The 18604-nt window shown below is 46.5% G+C and overlaps 1 protein-coding gene across 1 annotated transcript in view; it reads right to left on the bottom strand.

Annotated features, from left to right (window-relative positions):
- LOC119442155 (endoribonuclease Dicer) overlaps positions 1 to 18604 on the bottom strand; it is a 100416-nt gene that overhangs the window by 37524 nt on the left and 44288 nt on the right. The window contains exon 14 of the mRNA XM_037706915.2: positions 10526 to 10739. Coding sequence (XP_037562843.1) covers positions 10526 to 10739 — 214 coding nt within the window. The remainder of the gene's footprint in view (positions 1 to 10525; positions 10740 to 18604) is intronic.

The following is an 18604-nucleotide window of genomic DNA, read 5'->3' as shown; positions in this document are numbered from 1 at the left end:
AATTGTGAACATTGTGATCGCCGACGCTCACCGCAATGGACCAACAAGTTGACGACCCTGACCACGACACATTGGCTCACGATGCTGGGCTCGATTTTAGTGATTTAAGCTCCGATGAGCGTGACATGCTGCTGAGGGCTCTAGCTGCTGGCGTCGTCGCCTATTATGACGGCGGCCTCAACACCGGCTCTTCCGAGCGCGAAAGCAGCGAGGACGTCGGGCGACGAAGCTGGTCACTGTCTGGACGTGCCGTCGCGACTCTCAAGCTGCTAGCAAATTCAAGTGCGAGTTTAGCCAGCCAGCAACACCAGCGCAGTACTACGCTATAACGAAACTTCTGAAACTCGAAAGCGAGCGCGGCGCAGAGTCGTGCGCAAACGAAACCTTTTGACTGCCCATGTCGTTATCAAGTGTAAAGCCAAAAAGGTATTTTTTAAAGAATCTAATAGAAATAGACAAGTAGCATTTTCTTCCGTCTTATAATCCAACGAAATAATTTTGTTAGTACGAGTGGTTGAGTACTAGTGACACTTTTTTGAGGAGTGCCTTCGTCATCAGGTAAGTACCAGAATGTCCCTGGGGAGTCTCTTATTGTGTCCTGCATTTACCTCAATTTCTCTATTACTAAAGCTCTGTTGTCCCCTTAGACCATTATACTAACCCCTTAGACGTTCTAGAGCATTGCTCTATCACTTTAGCTTGACTTTTTATTTGCTTTTAGTGTCTCTAAGATTTCAGAATGACAGGTCATTAGAATCGGGCTACGTTTCGAAAGAACGATGTCCCCTGACGTTACGCATGAATTAGGTGGATATGTTGAACGAGATTTCATAGCTACATAAAAACTGAAATATGCGTAGACTATCTTTCAAGAGAAATCTTGTGGAATGGTGCCTTTTTGTCTTATAGCGGTTTTTGGCAGAATTTCAAATGTTGTCTCGCAATAATAGGACAAGCAAAAAAAGAGAGAGAGAAAGCATCACCATTTATGTTGCTGTCATTGCGAACTTCACACTCTGCGTAAATATGCTTCACTACTGACTCGGGTCACAATCTTGGCTTGAATTTAATGCTGCATTTGAAAACGATGTGGTAAAATATGCGGAAGAGAATGGGAGCATGGCCAATACCTCACCATTTTAGAGTTTCCACTAACAAAAAGTGAAACTGCTAACTTCTACTAAAAACTGTTACGCAGCCACTATGCCGGTCATACCAAGCTTGAAGACACCGTGTAGAAATTTTACGTAGGCATCGATGTATACAGTCAACAGCATTCCTGCTGCTGTGCCAAGCCCCATATCTACGCACAGTGGCAGGCTGTTTTCTGTATACTTCGACGCATTTAGTGCCTAGTTGCGCGAAATCTTGCGGGTGTGATGGTACAGTCGAACCCACTTACAACAATATTCAAATGCCACGAAAATTCCACTGTTCTAACCGCTAACGTTTATAACTGGCTTGCATGAAAAAAATAGGGGAATGGCAGAGCTCTTGTGAGAAAACTACAATGATGGGGAGGCCAGTGTCCCTCCCCACCACCTTCCTCCATCCATCTGCTGATTGTGTTGACTTGTTTAACTCTGCTTCCTGCACGCTCTTATCGCGTGTAACAAGTCGCTGCTGTCGGCGTTCAAGAATGGCACTGCTGTAGCATCTTCTTCTGAGACGCGCTTTTCACTATCGCACGCACATACCCATTATTTTTTCACCTGTGCTGCCAGGTCACCGCCCCTCGCGATGTACACGGTGCTGTTCACCCTAAAAAAATGAAACGATTGTTTGCCGCAACCTATTCAAGGCACGCGGCCGACACGCGTACCGAATCAAAACGAAGCTACTCTTTGATGCAACCGCTGCGGACGAAATCGCGGCCGCGAATGAAGGCACCTGGCCAATGCGGTGCTGTGCGCGGTGCTAAACGCAAGACTAAAGGCTTTAAAAGCTCAAGTAGGCATGAAGCGTTCCGGCATTGTTTTCATTCCAGTACGATTTTCACTGATGACTATGGCGATGCAAACGCCGTCGCTGCATTTTGATGGACGCTAACGGCGTTTTGGCCAACGCTTGTTTTGGCTCTACTGCGTCGCTACGCCAGCTCAGCGCTATCAGCACAGTTGGCGGGGTCCATTCGTGTTTCGAAGGGTGGTGCGGCGCAGAGCTATGGGCACAGCCCACTCGTGTTCAGAGGGGTGGAAGGGCAACTGAACAGAGGCGCACGAGGCTGGCGATGCGGAGGAGGATGGAAAACAGCGCACGGTGCATGCAACAGCTCAAATTTCTTTTTTTCTTTTCAAGGAGTTCGCATTTCATTACTATTCGGCACTGGACACCCTGTAGCCAGACTTCATCGTTATAACCAATAATGCGGCATGGGGGCATTGTAATAAGCGGGTTATTTCACCATAGAAAACATACAAAAGTTGACGGTGCAGCAGCTTCTCATTGTTATAACTGATATATTGTTAAAACGGGTATCTTAATAAGTGGGTTCGACTGTATCTCCAAAAGTGAGCACCTGAGAATACCGCTCCAGCTTAGTGCTTTCGCCTACATACGAGATTAACCCCTTCCAAATCCAGTTAGTTTGCTGACGAACTCGTTAGGCATGCTCGCTACTTCTCCATCTAGCTCGTGCGCATGATCTTAGACCCGATCAATCCTCTGCTTCAGCTCTTTGGCCTAACTAGCGCTGTGTCGCCAAGTCTCGGGGACCAAGGTTACAGTTTCGCGCCGAGTCCATGCAAATCTATTTGCAGTAGCTGTACAGCTCTCAGAAAGCCGAGAAACCATCTTGCTAGCGAAAGTGAGCATGGGGGACAAACTGAATGGCATGAACTTTCTTCATGGCCGCCATTTTTAATGATGTCAAGTGTGCAGGTCATCCTGCACTGGTTTAGGAGCATACCTGCCAAGTTTGGAGAAACCAAATCCGGGAGATTTTCTGACCGGGGGGATCAAATTGTCTACGTGCATCTGCAAACAGACAACTTGATTAGATGTTTATTTACAGATTTACAAATGACCACATGAACGTCAAGGTCTCACTTTTGCAAGCATTTCATTGTTGCTGATATTGCATTAAAACATTCTTTAAATTTAATTATTTCTGGGGTTTTACATGCCACAGCCACGATCTGATTATGTGGCATGCCACAGTGGGTAACTCCAGAGTTATTTCGACCAGCTGGGTTTCTTTGACGTGCACCCAATACACGGTACACGGGCGTTCTTGCATTACACCCCCATCGAAATGCGGCCGCCAGTGGCCGGGATTTGATGCCATGACCTTGTGCTTAGCAGCGCAGCCCCAAAGCCACGAAGCAACCATGGCGGATGTTCAAAAATTCTTCACAGTATGTTTGATTGTAACAAATTTCATTTCTTTGACATTTTGCGAGGAGTGCGTTTCCCAGTGTCTCATCATATGTGGATGCGCGGAACAACGTTCTCGCCTTTTTCACGATGCTAAATTGCCGCTCGCATTCTGCATTGCTTTGTGGTATCAACAAAATACTCAGCACGACTTTGGTTGAGTGCTACTTTAAAAACACAGTTGAACTTCGATATAGTAATGAAGTTGCATTTGCAGTGAAAAACTTCGTTATATTGTGAATTTTGTTCATTCGAGGTTTTGTTAATTCCACAGAACTAAGATCAAGAAGTAAAAATAGTTCATTACATGACAAATTTCATTAAATAGAGGTTCGTTACATTGACCTTTGACTGTATTTGAAGATACTCTTTGCGCTTGCACGCCTTGCTTAAAGCCATGACTGACAGTAGGCCTACACAATGCCAGAGCGGCTGACCTCAAGGAGAATGATGGAGAGTCTAGTGTTGTTAGTTGCGGAATGCGGCATTCACTCACTAGCTAAATGAAACTAGGGCCACTATGACACCTAACAACCCTGTCAGCGTAAAGAGCTGTGCAGCATTTAACGAAATAACGCCATGTAGGGTTTTCATAGCACTTTCTCAACAATGCTATGCATGATGAACTTCCAAGTGGACTGGATTGGGTTGGATACTTTTTGCCATGTGGCCAGACAAAGCACTGAATGCGGATAGAAACTGGGCACAACAGCAATTTCCGGGAGATTTTACCTGCCAACCATACAACTGGAAGAAATGGTTGAAATCCGGGAGTCTCGCAGATAATTCGGGGCACTCGGCAGGCATGCAAGAGAGAAGGTGGTGATGTCGCGAGATTGATATTTGAATAATCCAGCACGTGCAACAGTCAGTCAGCAACTGCAAACAAATTCTCATCATTAGCTTGTCATGGCTATGGGCCATATTATGGCAATGAATCTAGCTTGCCAAAGCCGAAGCTTTCAATTATGCATGCCTTTAAATTTACATTATTTTATTTTGAATACTTCAAAAACTTCAAATTCTGAAATTCAAGCAAGAGCGAATATCGACTAGCATAATAGTATTAGATCGTCAAGTGCTGGAGGTCACGTAATTTCAAGTTTGTGAGACTCGTTAAAGTGAGAGGCATACGAAGCGTTCGCTCCTCTCTATCTATGCTCTTCATGGATAGTGTTGTACCACTGCAGGTGACACTATCAGCCACGGCGGCAGAGTAGGTGCAAAATTTTCACAGGCTTCGCTTCACATCACTGATTTAAAGATATCGTCGGCATGGCATTAAACCGCATCTTTCATCGCCGACTTTCAAACTGAACGAAATAATTATTTTCCTCATTGAAGTTCTTTTCTTTTTTCAAATTGCCTGATAATTCGGGAAATCTTACGGCCCCTTCCAATTAAACAAAATCTGTTGGCAACTGTACTTGAATGCATAAAAGGTCGCATAAAAGGTCGAACTTCAATTTAGGAAAATTTTGATATAAAGCAAAGTGCCATTTTTACTGACTAAGTAATGAAGCGGTCTGTGCTGGATGCATGAAAGAAGACGAAGAGGGGGGCTAGGGGAGAAGTGAGGAAGAAGCAAGAATAAATGGTGGACGACACTCGTGTCACTGAGATTATGTCTCTTCTATAGCCGTTCTAGTTAGGAACGCTACATTTTGGTGCAGCCGACAGCTTTTGAAGACCAGGGATGTGGGTGACGTTTTTCGCCGACCAGGCGTCACCGGAGTCTTGTTTTCTCCCGATACCAAGTGCACGGTGAGCCAGCGACGGACCTTGCTCGCGAAGTTAGTTCTACCGGGCTGATCAACGTGGTGCTGCAAGAAGCTGCAATTAGCCGCCAAGCCCTTGTGCAAACAGGGGTGACAGTGAATCAACAGCTCCAGACACTGAGCGCACTCGTTCTGGAACCCATATGCCGTGGCACCCTCAAAGAGGAAACACCGGCCGGGAAGGTGAGCCTGGTCTTGACTGTTATAGAACAACTGCAAAGGCAAATGATGCAGCCAAGTGAAATAATGAGAACTTTGGTCCAACTGCTTCATCCAGAGAAATCGGCACGAGATATTGTAGAGCCGGATGTTTTTGAAGGAGACTCGCAAAGTGCGCACTATTGCCTGTGGTTTTTCGAGTACGCCTGTGACAAAAATATGTGGCACCCCGATGACACAAAGATTTTGAATATACGCCGCTATTTTGGCGCTATCGCCAGAAAATAGTATGACGTGCAAAATGGTGTGACGTGCACCTCAGGGATCATGAACCAACATGTTGGGAACTGTGGAAAAGCAACTTTTTAGCGGCTTTCCAAGGCAATGCAGTAGAAAGATGGGATGCTGCACTACGGTTCAGATATGCATGTGGCTCTCTGCTTGAGTACTGTCTTAAGAAGCATAGCCTATTGTATTCTGCAGAACCAAAGCTGGCACCTCCTGCAGTTGTAGCTTTGTTAACGCAAGGATTGTGTATCGGCAATCCAGAAGCAATCAACCATATTAAGTTGTGGGAAGGTACAGAAGATCTCCAGTTTATCAATAGAAAGTATCATGTACCACCAACTATGGTTCAAAGGATTCTTCATCTGCACCACGACACTCTTGGATCGGGTGGACATGGCGTTTGGGACACTTATAAAAATTTGCACAAGAGATTCTCATGACCGGGCATGAAAAACGACATCAGCCATTACATCTGCACATGCCACCTCTGCCAGGTGAACAATGTTAAATTCAAGCAATCGACAGACGTTATGACAAACCCCGAATATTCAAGCGTCCCATTCGAAGTAACTCATTTCGACTTTGCGGAGCTCAAAAAGAAGGGGGAAGGAGTCAAGCGAACGCATGCTTTTCTGCTTTCCATAGATGAATGAACAAGGACGATTGTGGCTAGAGCTGGTAAAGAAGACGCAAATAGTGTTATCGATCTCCTCAAGGCTGAATGTTTTAAACACACAAAGACACTAGTGTGCGACAACGGGTCGACTTTCCGGAGTGCTAAATTATCAAAGTGGGCACAAGAGCACGGGATAATCATAAAGTATTCTTTTCCATACCACCCGGCACCTAACGGCCTCGTGGAACGTGCCATACGATATGTCAAGCAGTATCTGAAGATGTATCCCAACTTTGCCGGTGGCTGGAAGTGCTGCCTCGAGGTCACTCTGAAACATAACAGATCGTACACCACTGGTTTAGGCTGCAGTCCTCATTTTGCCACTTCGGCACAGCACCCATACTTCCTGCTGATTGTGAGCTAGGTCTCCTAGAAAACCTCGAACTCACTGAAGCCAAGAAACATGTCAAAGAGCAGGAGGTCTACAAGCGCCGCATGAAGAGGAACTTTGATAAAAGGCACAACAGCGAGATACGGGACATGCAACCTGGAGACTATGTCCTTGTAAGGAAAGGAGCTGTCCCTTCCAATTCCAAATTCTATGGACCATTTCAAGATATTAAAGGGACACTAAAGGGAAAAATGATTTCTTCTGTATCAGTAGATTATCCTTCTACTATACCAAAAACACCACTTTTACCGCGAGAAGGCGCTTGGTAAGCCAGAAAAAACGAAAAACACAGATGGCGAGTGGCGACGCCACCTTGAAGTTCCCACACCAGCCCACCATGACCTTTCACTAAGCCAATGTAGCCCAAATACGAAAACTTACTTTAGAAGTAGTGACGTTCCATTGAAGTGCTGACGTTGGGGTTTCCGCGCGAAATTGAAAAAAAATTTAACCGAGCTTCATTTTCTGTTCTAATAATTGACCCATTGCAGTGTAATTAACGACAGCAGAGTTAACGAAGAATACTTTATCAGTCTAAGTTGATTTATTGTTTTGCTAGAGCGTCCCTTTAAGACCACATCCCAGCATGGAATATTGAAGAACGTCTGGTACACCGGAGCGTCGGGTCAAACAAAGTGCGCCTCTATTGGAAACACATTCAAGCGTTACACCAGGAGGTGTGATCAAAAGAAGTCTGGAAGAGTGAAGTGGTCTGCGCTGGATGCATGAAAGAAGACGAAGAGGGGGGCTACGGGAGAAGTGAGATTAAATGACAGATGACACCCGTCTCACTGAGATTATGTCTTTTTTATAGCCATTTTAGTTGGGAACGCTACAAGTTATCATTATCATCATCATCAGCCTATATTTTATGTCCACTGCAAGACGAAGGCCTCTCCCTGCAATCTCCAATTACCCGTCTTGCGCTAGCGTATTCCAACTTGCGCCTGCAAATTTCCTAACTTCATCACCCCATCTGGTTTTCTGCCGACCTCGACTGCGCTTCCCTTCTCTTGGTATCCATTCTGTAACCCTAATGGTCTATCGGTTATCCATCCTACGCATTACATGGCCTGCCCAGCTCCATTTCTTCCGCATAATGTCATTAAAACTAGAATATTGGCTATCCCCGTTCTCTAATCCACACTGCTCTCTTCCTGTCTCTTAACGTTAGTCCTAAGATTTTTCGTTCCATCGCTCCTTGTGCAGTCCTTAACTTGTTCTCGAGCTTCTTTGTTAACCTCCAAGTTTCTGCCCCATATGTTAGCACAGGTAGAATGCAATGATTGTACACTTCTCTTTTCAATGACAGTGGTAAGCTCCCAGTCAGGATTTGGCAATGCCTGCCGTATGCACTCCAACCCACTTTTATTCTTCTGTAAATTTCTCATGATCAGGGTCCCCTGTGAGTAATTGACCTAGATAAACGTACTCCTTTAGACTCTAGAGGCTGACTGGCGATTCTGAATTCTTGTTCCCTTGCCAGGCTATTGAACATTATCTTTGTCTTCTGCATATTCATCTTCAACCCAATTCTTACACTTACACTACAAGTTATATTGAGGTTTAACTTTCAACTTCATTCAAGTGATGTGACATGCTCATTTAAGTTGTCACATTGAACGGCTTTCCAAAAAATATTCAGGACTTTAAATGCAAATGTTGATCTTTTGAGTACACTCCACGGCGACACCGTTACAAAGATGCAAATTAAAAACGAATGACTGCAAATAACCGAATTCCTTCATTAGGTCACACTCCAAAGCCATGGCAAATGTTTATATGTTTGCACATAAAAAAATTTGTGGCGTAATCCTTGCAGCTTAGGCATAATGTAGTCAGCTCAGAAGTGCATGCTCCTCCCTACAATAATCATTTAATCATGAATATTTCCAGCAGTGCAATTATTTGTGTCACAGGCAAGTCAAACATGAAGCAGAATTCCTAGTACAGTAAAATCTCGTTACAAGAGACATGGTTACAAGAGACATTTGGTTATAAGAGACATTAGAAAATGGTTTGGTTGGTTTTCCTTATGTTCGCCATGTTAACAATATCGCAAACAAGAGACATGATTACAAGAGACACTCTGTTACTAAGGGCAACGTTTTAGGTCCGTAGACTAAGTTCTTCACTATTTAGAAGAGACACAACCCAGACACAGATCTTCCATCCAACCCAGGATGGAAGATCCTGTGGCAAACTGCCCCGAAGATAAAGCTTGGGCCTGCATCCAAGAGACCGCAGATGTTCCAGAATCTTTTGAGTAGTTGGTGTCTGCAGATGTGGACCTCGTGTGCTCCGAAGAGCTTACAGATCATGCAATCCTCGCGCAAGTAAATGGTGCATGTGCTCTAGAACATGAACCAGAGGAGGAGGACGATGACGAGGACATTGCAGGGCAGAAAGTGTCGGCAGTTGAGGCTGATGAACATCTAAAGTACTTCAAAGGTATTGTGAGCAACAGGAAGGCTTGTGAAGGGAAGTGCTTTACCTCCAGAAGTTGGGAAGGAAGCTAATACAATCTGCAGTCACTAAAAAACAAACTACTATGAATGACTTCAAGCCATCCTGAGCAATTTCCTGTAGATGTGTTCAAACACACTTTCATGCATATGTATAAAATAAAGTGATGTAGTCTCGGTACTCGGTGTGTTTAGAATTTTTGGTTAGAAGAGACCTTGGTCACAAGAGATATGTTTCCCGGGTCCCTTGAGTGTCTCTTGTAACGAGGTTTTACTGTACAATTTTTTTTAAGCGAACACTCCGCCCAATAAATTTTAAGTTTTCAAACACAGAGCAACCATGGCCAGCTTACAAAGTGAAACACGTTACTTTCCTGCTGTGTCAAAACATTGTACAACTACATGTGAGCTCATGTGTTCTATACCTCATGCAATCAACTTTTGCGCACGCTGTCACAAATGAAAATTATGTAGGTCTCATGCGCTGTGGGAATCGCTGTAAGCCAAGCCTTCGTTAATGTTTGAGTGCAATGGTGTTCTTGTTTAGTGATCATTTGCACGTAGAGCACATCACGAAGTAGGACACTGGGAAATGCTTTGCTCAACATAAGTATGAAGTGCTGCAATACTGCAGACGCGGCCAAGTCTATTGCACACAGCAAACCGATCTCACCCTGTAAAAAGTCGCAAAGGACCTGTTTGCATTTATAAATGTTTAGCCTGTGTAAACAGTGAAGCAGCTCTAAATAATGTGGCCCCGTTTTGAATAAAAAAAATTTCCCAAGGCATTTTTGACTGCAAATCAACCGTGCTGTGAACGAACATGAACGCACGATGTGGGGACCACCACCGAAAGAAAACTTCAACCAAAAAGAGCCCAAGTGTCACATACAGGCACGACTAGACACTTGTTCAGTTCCCTGTTATGCTGCTCCATTAGGCCGTACACTGAGTAGCAGCATAGCAGACGACTGTGCAAGGCCAGAGCAAGCGCTGTAGCAATGCAATGTAATGCGCCCACAGGGCCATTTTCTGTGTCTTGATGCCACAGCACATGCAAAACCAAAACGAAACTGGTTTGTACGAAAGCGTCTCTGGTGGTGTATTTAGGATGCTCGGAGGATTGCCAGTATTTTTTTTTAATGTTTCGAGGTCAAGGACCTCTACTTAGAGCGGAAAAATGAAGTCATAACAGCCACATCAGCAACCCTTCAAGCTCTAACTCTGTTCCCCGAGACATTACTGTTATGTGCTGTAAAGTAAGGGAGAATTATATGCGCACCTACTAACGTTACTGCATTTGGAACGCAGTCGACGGAGATGAGGATTATGCGACGTTCCCACTGCACCGTTTTTCGATGCTCCTGGTGCTTTACTCCTCCCGGCTGCTTACCTTTTATCACTGGAGCTAAAACTGGACAGTTGGGTGCAGTGTTCATGTCGAACTGAAGCAGGGGTCTCTCCTTCATTCGAAGCACGTCGTGCCAGATTGTATGATGGAAGCGCTGCAGCCGGAGGCACTGGTCAGCGGTGAGGTTCACCACGCCTGCCCGGACCACCGACACCAGCTCGTCGCCGGACCGCGTAAAGATGGGAAATGACGGCAACTGAAATCGCAGAGTTTACTCCTCTGTAAAGGAATGCGTCACAATGTCTATGCCTGTTTTCAATTAAATGACATCAATGGTGCCTGTCCAGTAGATGCATGGACTATGCAGCAGACATTATGATGCCACAGAAAGCAGTTTTATGACGAGCAGACTCTTTGATTCAGCTGTAGCAAGTGCAATTAGCCTAACTTGTAGTCGAGATTAAAAAAGTTAAATGTACTTCCATAATTAAATTGTTGAGGCAGATAATCTAACTAGAACAACTACCTTCTACTGCGCATTACAGTAGCATGCAAGCAGTTTACAATCTGGTTTACAAACCACTTCAGTGAGTGGAAAAGTATCTACATTTTTAAGTTAACTAAACCGCAGATGGTTTCCCAGTTTGTTGTCTCTGCAAGAGGTTACCTACTTGCCACAGTAAAGTTCCGTCAAATGTTTTAAAATTTTTGTTTACTCACAGCCTTACATGGTAGCACATTGATGTAAATTTAATCCATTTATGCGATGAAATATAGAAATGTGCGTAGGCTACAACAAGGTTACTGCCGTATTTACTTGACTAACGCGACCGCGATTGTAATGCAAGGGGCAACTTTTCATTGCGTCTATCAAGAAAAAAAACGCGAAAATAACGCGAGGGGCAACTCTGTTGCGTTCAGCAAAAAAAGAAGAAATCCGCTAAAGTAACGCGAGACCACTGGATGCATGAAAAAGTCGCAGTTTCGCCCGAAAGGTGAAGCATCAATTGCGATAGCAAATTAGTAGAGAGGTATGCGGAGTAAGGATAGTAGTTTTATTGGCTGCATAAACTTGGACACATTCGCTTACTCATTGAATTAACAAGCATGGTGTCAGCACACACAAGCAAACATCAATAGATCACACTCGATGACCACAGACAACCACTGTCAGAACGCTGGCATGAGCAAGCGCAGCCCTAGTAGCGAGCGAAGGTTCGTACCGTCTCTGCGGGTACCAGGCCAACGCCAGGTGGCATAGAGTCGCAGGCACGAGAGGGTAGGCAACGCCGTGTGGCGTGCGGGGAGAACGTGCAAGGCATGTGTGTGCAGTCGGCATGCGGGGAGCGCGCGACAACAAACGGAATGAGTGAAGTAATCGGCGGAGCAAGCCACGTGCGCTGCGGCGGGATGGAACGCAGACTGCGTGTGTGTGTGCATGCGCCGAGGATTTTTCCTGAAATAAAGAATGTACTTGACAAGTAGGGGCTTGTCTGACCGGACCTAACATGGAGGACCAAGAATCATCTAGTGCCACCCAGCCAGTTCTGCAGCCTCTCCTGCCTCCTTCGATTGTCCAAGGACTATTGGCTTCGACCTCCGGGACCACAATGGAAAGGGAGAGACTCGCGGCTAATATAGCTCAAATTCTGTGCACCATGCTGCTCAACGACATGGTTAGGCCTGACGAGACAACCGGCATGGCTAGCCCCAAGACAACCGGCGCGGGGCCAGCGCTCAACGTCAAAGGTGCATCCGTCCCACTGCCGAAATTCAGTGGCTAACAGGACCAACACTCGCCACAAGACTTTCTGGAGAAATACTCGGAGTACTGCGATATTACGGGGATACCCCCTGACCGCCGTTAGCAGTTGCTTCCAGCAGCGTTGGAGGGGTCAGCCAAACAATGGTGGTGCTTCTCAGGTGGGCACCCCGACTGGCAGTCCTTCACGTCCGAATTTACGGCCGAGTTAACCACCGTTGACTACAAGTTTAAACTAAAAGCAGAGCTAGATCACCACACTCAGCATCCTGCAGAAAACCTCAAGCAGTTCATTCACGTCACTGCTGAATACTATGACAGTATAGCGGAGCCTGTTTCAGATGCCGAAAAGGTAGAACGCATGCGGAGACAAATGCATCCGACATGCCAAGACCTAACAGCCAGCATGAGCTTCGCAAACCTGCAAGAAATGGCGAAGGCGACCGGCCCCATCATGGAACGCGCTTGGCATCGCCTGCGCTACGCGCCCCCACCACCACCGCAAGCAGCAGCTGATTTGGCCTTCATCTATTCATCTCCGCACACCAGTGCAACGCCCAACCTAACCCTCCCGACCCAGCAATGAGAGTGGCAGCTGCAGCCTGCAGCAGTTTCGGCTTCTGAGTGTTAGCGGTCAACGATGCTTCACGCTGGAGCCCCGGAGTGGAACCCCTCACCTGTGCCGTTCGCTCGCACGCTGAACACACAGGGCAACTTCACTTCGGCACCGCAACAACTCGGGAGAGCACCTCAAAACTTCGGGTTTCAAGCGACGCAGAGTATCCCGCGATTCGAGCCGCCAAACCACAGTATCACGTGTCGGTGATGTGGGGGTTTTGGCCACATTGCACGTCAATGGGCTACTGCTAGACCACGCAGCCAACCCCACTGTTTTCACTGCAATTCACCGGGAGACCAACAAGCAGATTGCCCGGGAAATGGACGAGCGTAGCCGCTTCTCCGGCTGATGGCTACGCGACGTCCCTGCAAGTGCTCGCAACAGCCGGAAACAAAGAACCACTGTTTGAACTGTTGATTGGTAACAGTGTCCTTTATGCGCTCATGGACACTGGGGAAAGCGTGAGCTTAATAAGTCGCCGTGCCATTGCAGCGGCCAAGTGCACGGGAGCCACCATCAGGAAAGAAGTATGAACCCTGAGGCTTGCTCAGGGCTGGTCACAAACTGCACAATCGGTTCGCTGTCGTATTCGGTGGCAGGGTGGCTCCAGGAAGCATTTTCTTTTGCCAGAGCTGTGTCACGATGTTGTCCTTGGGCGGGATTTTCTTGACGTGGCAGGTATTTCTCTCCACATGAGCCTTGGCAGATGATTACTGCACTCTGACCCATATGAGCTCGTCAAATTTAAAAAGGCACCGAAGCGGCCATGTGCATCGAATGCTGGACACCGACCCTTGTCAGTCTAAGACAGCATTGCAATGCGATAAGCAAGGTCAGGGGCCTGATGAAAATGTGGCCAGCGCTCTACAGGCACTTTTTGCAGATGTGCAGAAAGTATGCCACAATACCACTGAGAGTGGCGAGTGTAGTCTAGAGAACCTTCGTGAGGAGCAGAAGCAGAAACTTAATAACATCCTTGCAGACCATAACCATATTTTTACCACTCTTCCAGGTTGCACGTCCCTGGTGGTTCACAAAATAGACACAGGCAGCCACCCACCAGTTAGATGCAAGCTGCACCCGGTTAACAGCCAAAAGAAATTCTTGATGGGTGTAACCATCATTTGCTGGACCAAGACCTCATTGAGGTCTGCTCCAGTTCCTAGGCCAGTGCCCTTGTATTAGTAAAGAAGAAAACTGGTAGGTGGCCAGGTCAAGGCCACCGGTGGTAATCGTGGCCCAGGTTGATTTGCCTCGACGAAGGGGGTAAATGTCAGGGGTCAGTTGTTGTGTTTGGAAGTGATATGTGGGCGGAGGATGTCGCCTTGCGGTCTACTACAGACCCTTAAATGCAATCACAACTGTGCCAGTATACCCCATGCCCCCCACAAACTGGGTACTGGCTCAGCTCGGCCGTGCTAGGTGGTTCACGAGCCTCGACCTTGCTCAGGGCTTCCTTCAAGTGTCGGTTGCTCCCGAAAATGTACCGAAGACTGCATTCCTATGCCATAGAGGAGTGTTTCAATTTAAGCGAATGCCATTTGGGGTAGCAGGTGGGCCGGCAACATTTCAGTCTCTCATGGAGAAAGCATTAAAAGGCATAATACACAACTACTGCATGGCATTTCTTGACGATGTGCTCATTTATTCAGAGACTTTTGAGGACCACCTACAACATATCGATGAGGTACTGCAAAGAATTGGCTCTGCAGGTCTGACAATCAATCCCAGCGAAGTTACATGCTGTGAACAGGCATTAAATTTCCTTGGACATGTAATCTCTCCAGGCAAATGTCAACCTGACCCGGACAAGGTGCGAGCGGTTGCAGAGTTCCCATGCGCTAAAACAGTCAAGGAGCTCAAAATGTTTTTGGGCCTTGTGGGATACGACAAATTTTATCCCCTGATTTTCTGACAAAGCCAGACCCCTGACAGCTTTCCTCAAGAAAGGAGCCCGTTGGTTTTGGGGTGCCGAGCAACAGAAGCTGGCAGAAGAGGTGGCTGTGGCATTGCCTGACCTGAACAAGCTCTCTGCGATTGAAACAGATGCTAGTGGCACTGGCATAATGGCAGTGATGTTGCAGGAAGTCGAAGGTCAACTCAGGCCTTTGTCATTTATAAGCAGGGCCCTCAGCACTGCTGATAAGAACTATACTGTCCAAGAATGGGAATGCCTCGCTGTGGTGTGGGCTGTCGATACTATCGATTCCTACCGTATGTAGAATTCACATCATTTGAGGTGCATTGTGGCCATCCATCATTGGCTTGGATGTTTACAACTGAGCAGACATCGTGCAGAGTGCGGCGTCGGACATTGAGATTACAAGGGTTCAAGTGTACCATAAGGCATCGTAAAGGACGGGCCAACATCCCAGCAGATGCACTAAGCAGGTGCCCCCTCCCTGCTGCCGAATCGGCTCAGCCTTGTTTGGCGGAGGACTGATTCCCAATTGAAGTGCAAGAGCCACAACAAACCATTCATTTTGAACTAGCAGCCCCTGTTGACGCGACTGACGTGTCCCCACTCACAGACACTGCAAAGTTCCAGTTGGAACAACACAAGGATCCACTGCTGCTGCAGCTGCTGCAATACTTAAAGTCTGGATCGCTACCTGTTGACGCTAAAGATTCAAAGAGGGTACAGGACCTAGCTGGTGACAGCGAAATCTCAAACAATGGTATCCTATGTACACGATCGGTGAATGTAAGGTCGCCGGGCTTCCCCAACACTTACGAGACATAGCACTCAAAATGAAGCATGAGTGCATGACCACACCCTAAGTGGGCATTTAGGCTTCTTTAAAACTTGGAAATGTGTGAAGAGCTGGTTCACATGGCTCGGTATTCACTCCGATATCTCTCGTTACATCCGCAACTGCCAGCAGTGCCAGGCTTTGAAACCTCACCAGTAAAAACCAAAAGGACTGATGGACAGTTTATGGGCCCCCCACCCAATGCAGCAGCTAAGTGTGGACCTTATTAGGCCACTGCCCGCAACTCCTCGGTGCCACAAGTACTACATCCTGGTGGTGTTGGACAAGTTCACAAAGTTTGTGGAGCTTTTCCCATTACATGCGCCTACCTCCAAATTGATCATCGAGAAAATGATTTATGTTTTTTGCCGGGGCATGGTGTGCCTAGCTCCATCTCTAGCGACAATGGCAAACTATTCATCAGCAAAGTGTGGAAAGGCATTCTCCAGCACTGGGGTATCAAGGAGAGCCACACAGTCCCATACAGATCAGCAGGACAGACTGTGGAATGCCATAACGCAACGGTTAAACAATGCCTGGTGGGCTACTGCACTTCCCACAGGGACTGGGACAAAAGGCTGCCCGAAGTGGCGTTTGCAATGCACACATCTGAAAGTGTAGTTACTGGCTTTACGCCTGCCTTCTTGTGCTATGGACGGGAACTACGGACCCCGTGGAGCCATCACAATAAGGCAGCTGGCACCGAGGTGCCCCCTTCTGCACCTCATGTCCTAGCTGCTGAATTGGATGTGTACCTTCGTGATTCCTGGGCCTTTGCACAGGACCACCAAACTTTGGCAAAAGCCAGCCAGGCAAAGTATTACAACAAAAAGCGCACTCCAGCTACCTTCCAGGTTTGGTTCTACGGGACACGCACCCGCTATGTAAGGCAGCCATTGGATTTACAGCCAAGTTTGCCCCTCGACGCGCAGGGCCATTTAGAGTGACTGCACATATTGGACGCAATACCTACAGACTGAGAGACCCGGCTACAGGGAAACAGAAAGGCCTCGCTAATGCAGACCAGCTGAGCCTTTATCATGTGCCTTGGAAGCCCTCTTCACAGGATAAAAGGGGGGGGATCAGTGAGGGTACCGGGCCGACACCAGGTGGCGTAGAGTCGCAGGCACGAGAGAGTAGGTAACGGAGTGTGGCGTGCGGGGAGAACGTGGAAGGTGTGTGTGCGTGGTTGGCATGCGGGGAGCGTGCAACAACGAACGGAGTGAAGTATTCGGCGGAGCAAGCCGCGTGCGCTGCGGCGGGACGGAACGCAGACTGCGTGCGTGTGCGTGCGCCGAGGATTTTTCCTGAAATAAAGAACATACTTGACACATCTATCACTTTAACGAAAACTCGTGGTACAATCGAGTAAATACGGCAATTCTTTTTGGCCCATGGAAGCCTAATGAAGTTTGAAGAACTGCCAAGGAATCCAATCGTCTGTGCTGCTAACTTACATACGTGAGCTCCGCTGCAAAATGAAAGCGCATGAATCAACTAATCACTGGATGGTCATTGCTCATTACAGAGAAATAAATCGGCAAACAGTGCCTACGTTGGGCAGTAAGGGTGCCTTCTGTACGTATTTTTAATATAAAGAGGCCCTTTAGTGACTTTGATTTTGGCTGTGCACTGTACATCATACAGCTCATTAAGCAACATATTGGCAGTGTCCACATATTCTGAGTCATTAGCGTTCAGTCTGTATACACAATCTGTATGGTGTCAAGCCAAAACTAGCATGGGGGTCATTTGCAAGAAGTACAGTAGAGATACTGTCAACAGAATACTCAGTGGAAAAAACAACAAAAGCAGATTATAGAATTAAATGTTGAAGGAGTTGAAAAACAGTTGCACTAGCACTCATATTAACTGCTGTATGCCGCAAGTCAGCAACATGGTCGTGGCTGGAAAATACCTTGCTTTATTTGCAGACGGAGCCCGAAATTCATATAATCGCCACATAAAAGTACACTTACGTGATATTTACATCTGCGAAGCGTCAAAAGAATTCTATAAACAAAGAATATGGCAAATCAGTTGTGCTGAATCCTGCAAGGTGGAGGAAGTATCATGAAAGAAAAAATCATCCACCTGAATGTAGCACTAAACTACAAAGAAAAACCCATACGGGTTTCTCAGAATGAACGCTTCGCAGTTGAGGAAGAATTCCTCCTGGTCCGGGATTCGAACCTGGGACCAGCCAGGGTGGTCGCTCTACCATCTGAACTAACCAGGAGGCTAGCAAATCGCATTAGGAGGACGAATTAACCGACAACTGGAAGCACGAGTTATCGGTCAACGTCTTTACTAGATATGTTTACTAATTCCTTCACTAGATATGTTGTACTCACCATATCCCCTTTCAGGGGCCAATTAATTCTGCCTACAATCGAACACACATACAGCGGAACCTCGTTGATACAATTCTGCATAATATGTTTCTTTTTCTTTTCCTGATAATACGATTTGGTTGGATAACACGTTGGATGATACAATTTTCGGACTTTATGCTTTATTTTCCGGTTCCCGTGAAGATCGTACCAACGAGATTCCACTGTATAATTATCCCCTTCAGTACGAATTATGATCGACTGTCAATAAATGTATGAAATTTACACAATTTTGTGCCAAGGTGTTGCAGACTCCATTGAGAGCAAGTCAAGGTGGTAGAATGACTTTATGCATTTTATGAAGACTCACTATAATTACAGAGTGATTAAGTATCTCATTATTGCAGACTCATTGTTTCTTCACAATAAAGAATTGCATCACTAGCGCGAATTACTTGCACAAGCTAATTATTGGTTGCAAGCATTACTAGAAAGGCGAACAAATTCTTTCACAATTGCTACAGAAACATCCCATGTCACACCTCCCGTCAATGGCTGTACTGCCTTCTCAAAAGTTATCTTCGGTAGCGATAGATTTCCCTCAGAAGTAAAATGAAGGTACTTGAGGTAAGCAGAACGTTCAATTTACCCTAG

This window comes from Dermacentor silvarum, chromosome 1 (assembly GCF_013339745.2).
Source record: "Dermacentor silvarum isolate Dsil-2018 chromosome 1, BIME_Dsil_1.4, whole genome shotgun sequence".
In the NCBI taxonomy this organism is placed as follows: domain Eukaryota; kingdom Metazoa; phylum Arthropoda; class Arachnida; order Ixodida; family Ixodidae; genus Dermacentor; species Dermacentor silvarum.
Note: the sequence above shows the minus strand (reverse complement) of the source record. Positions and strands in the feature narration are given on the sequence as shown.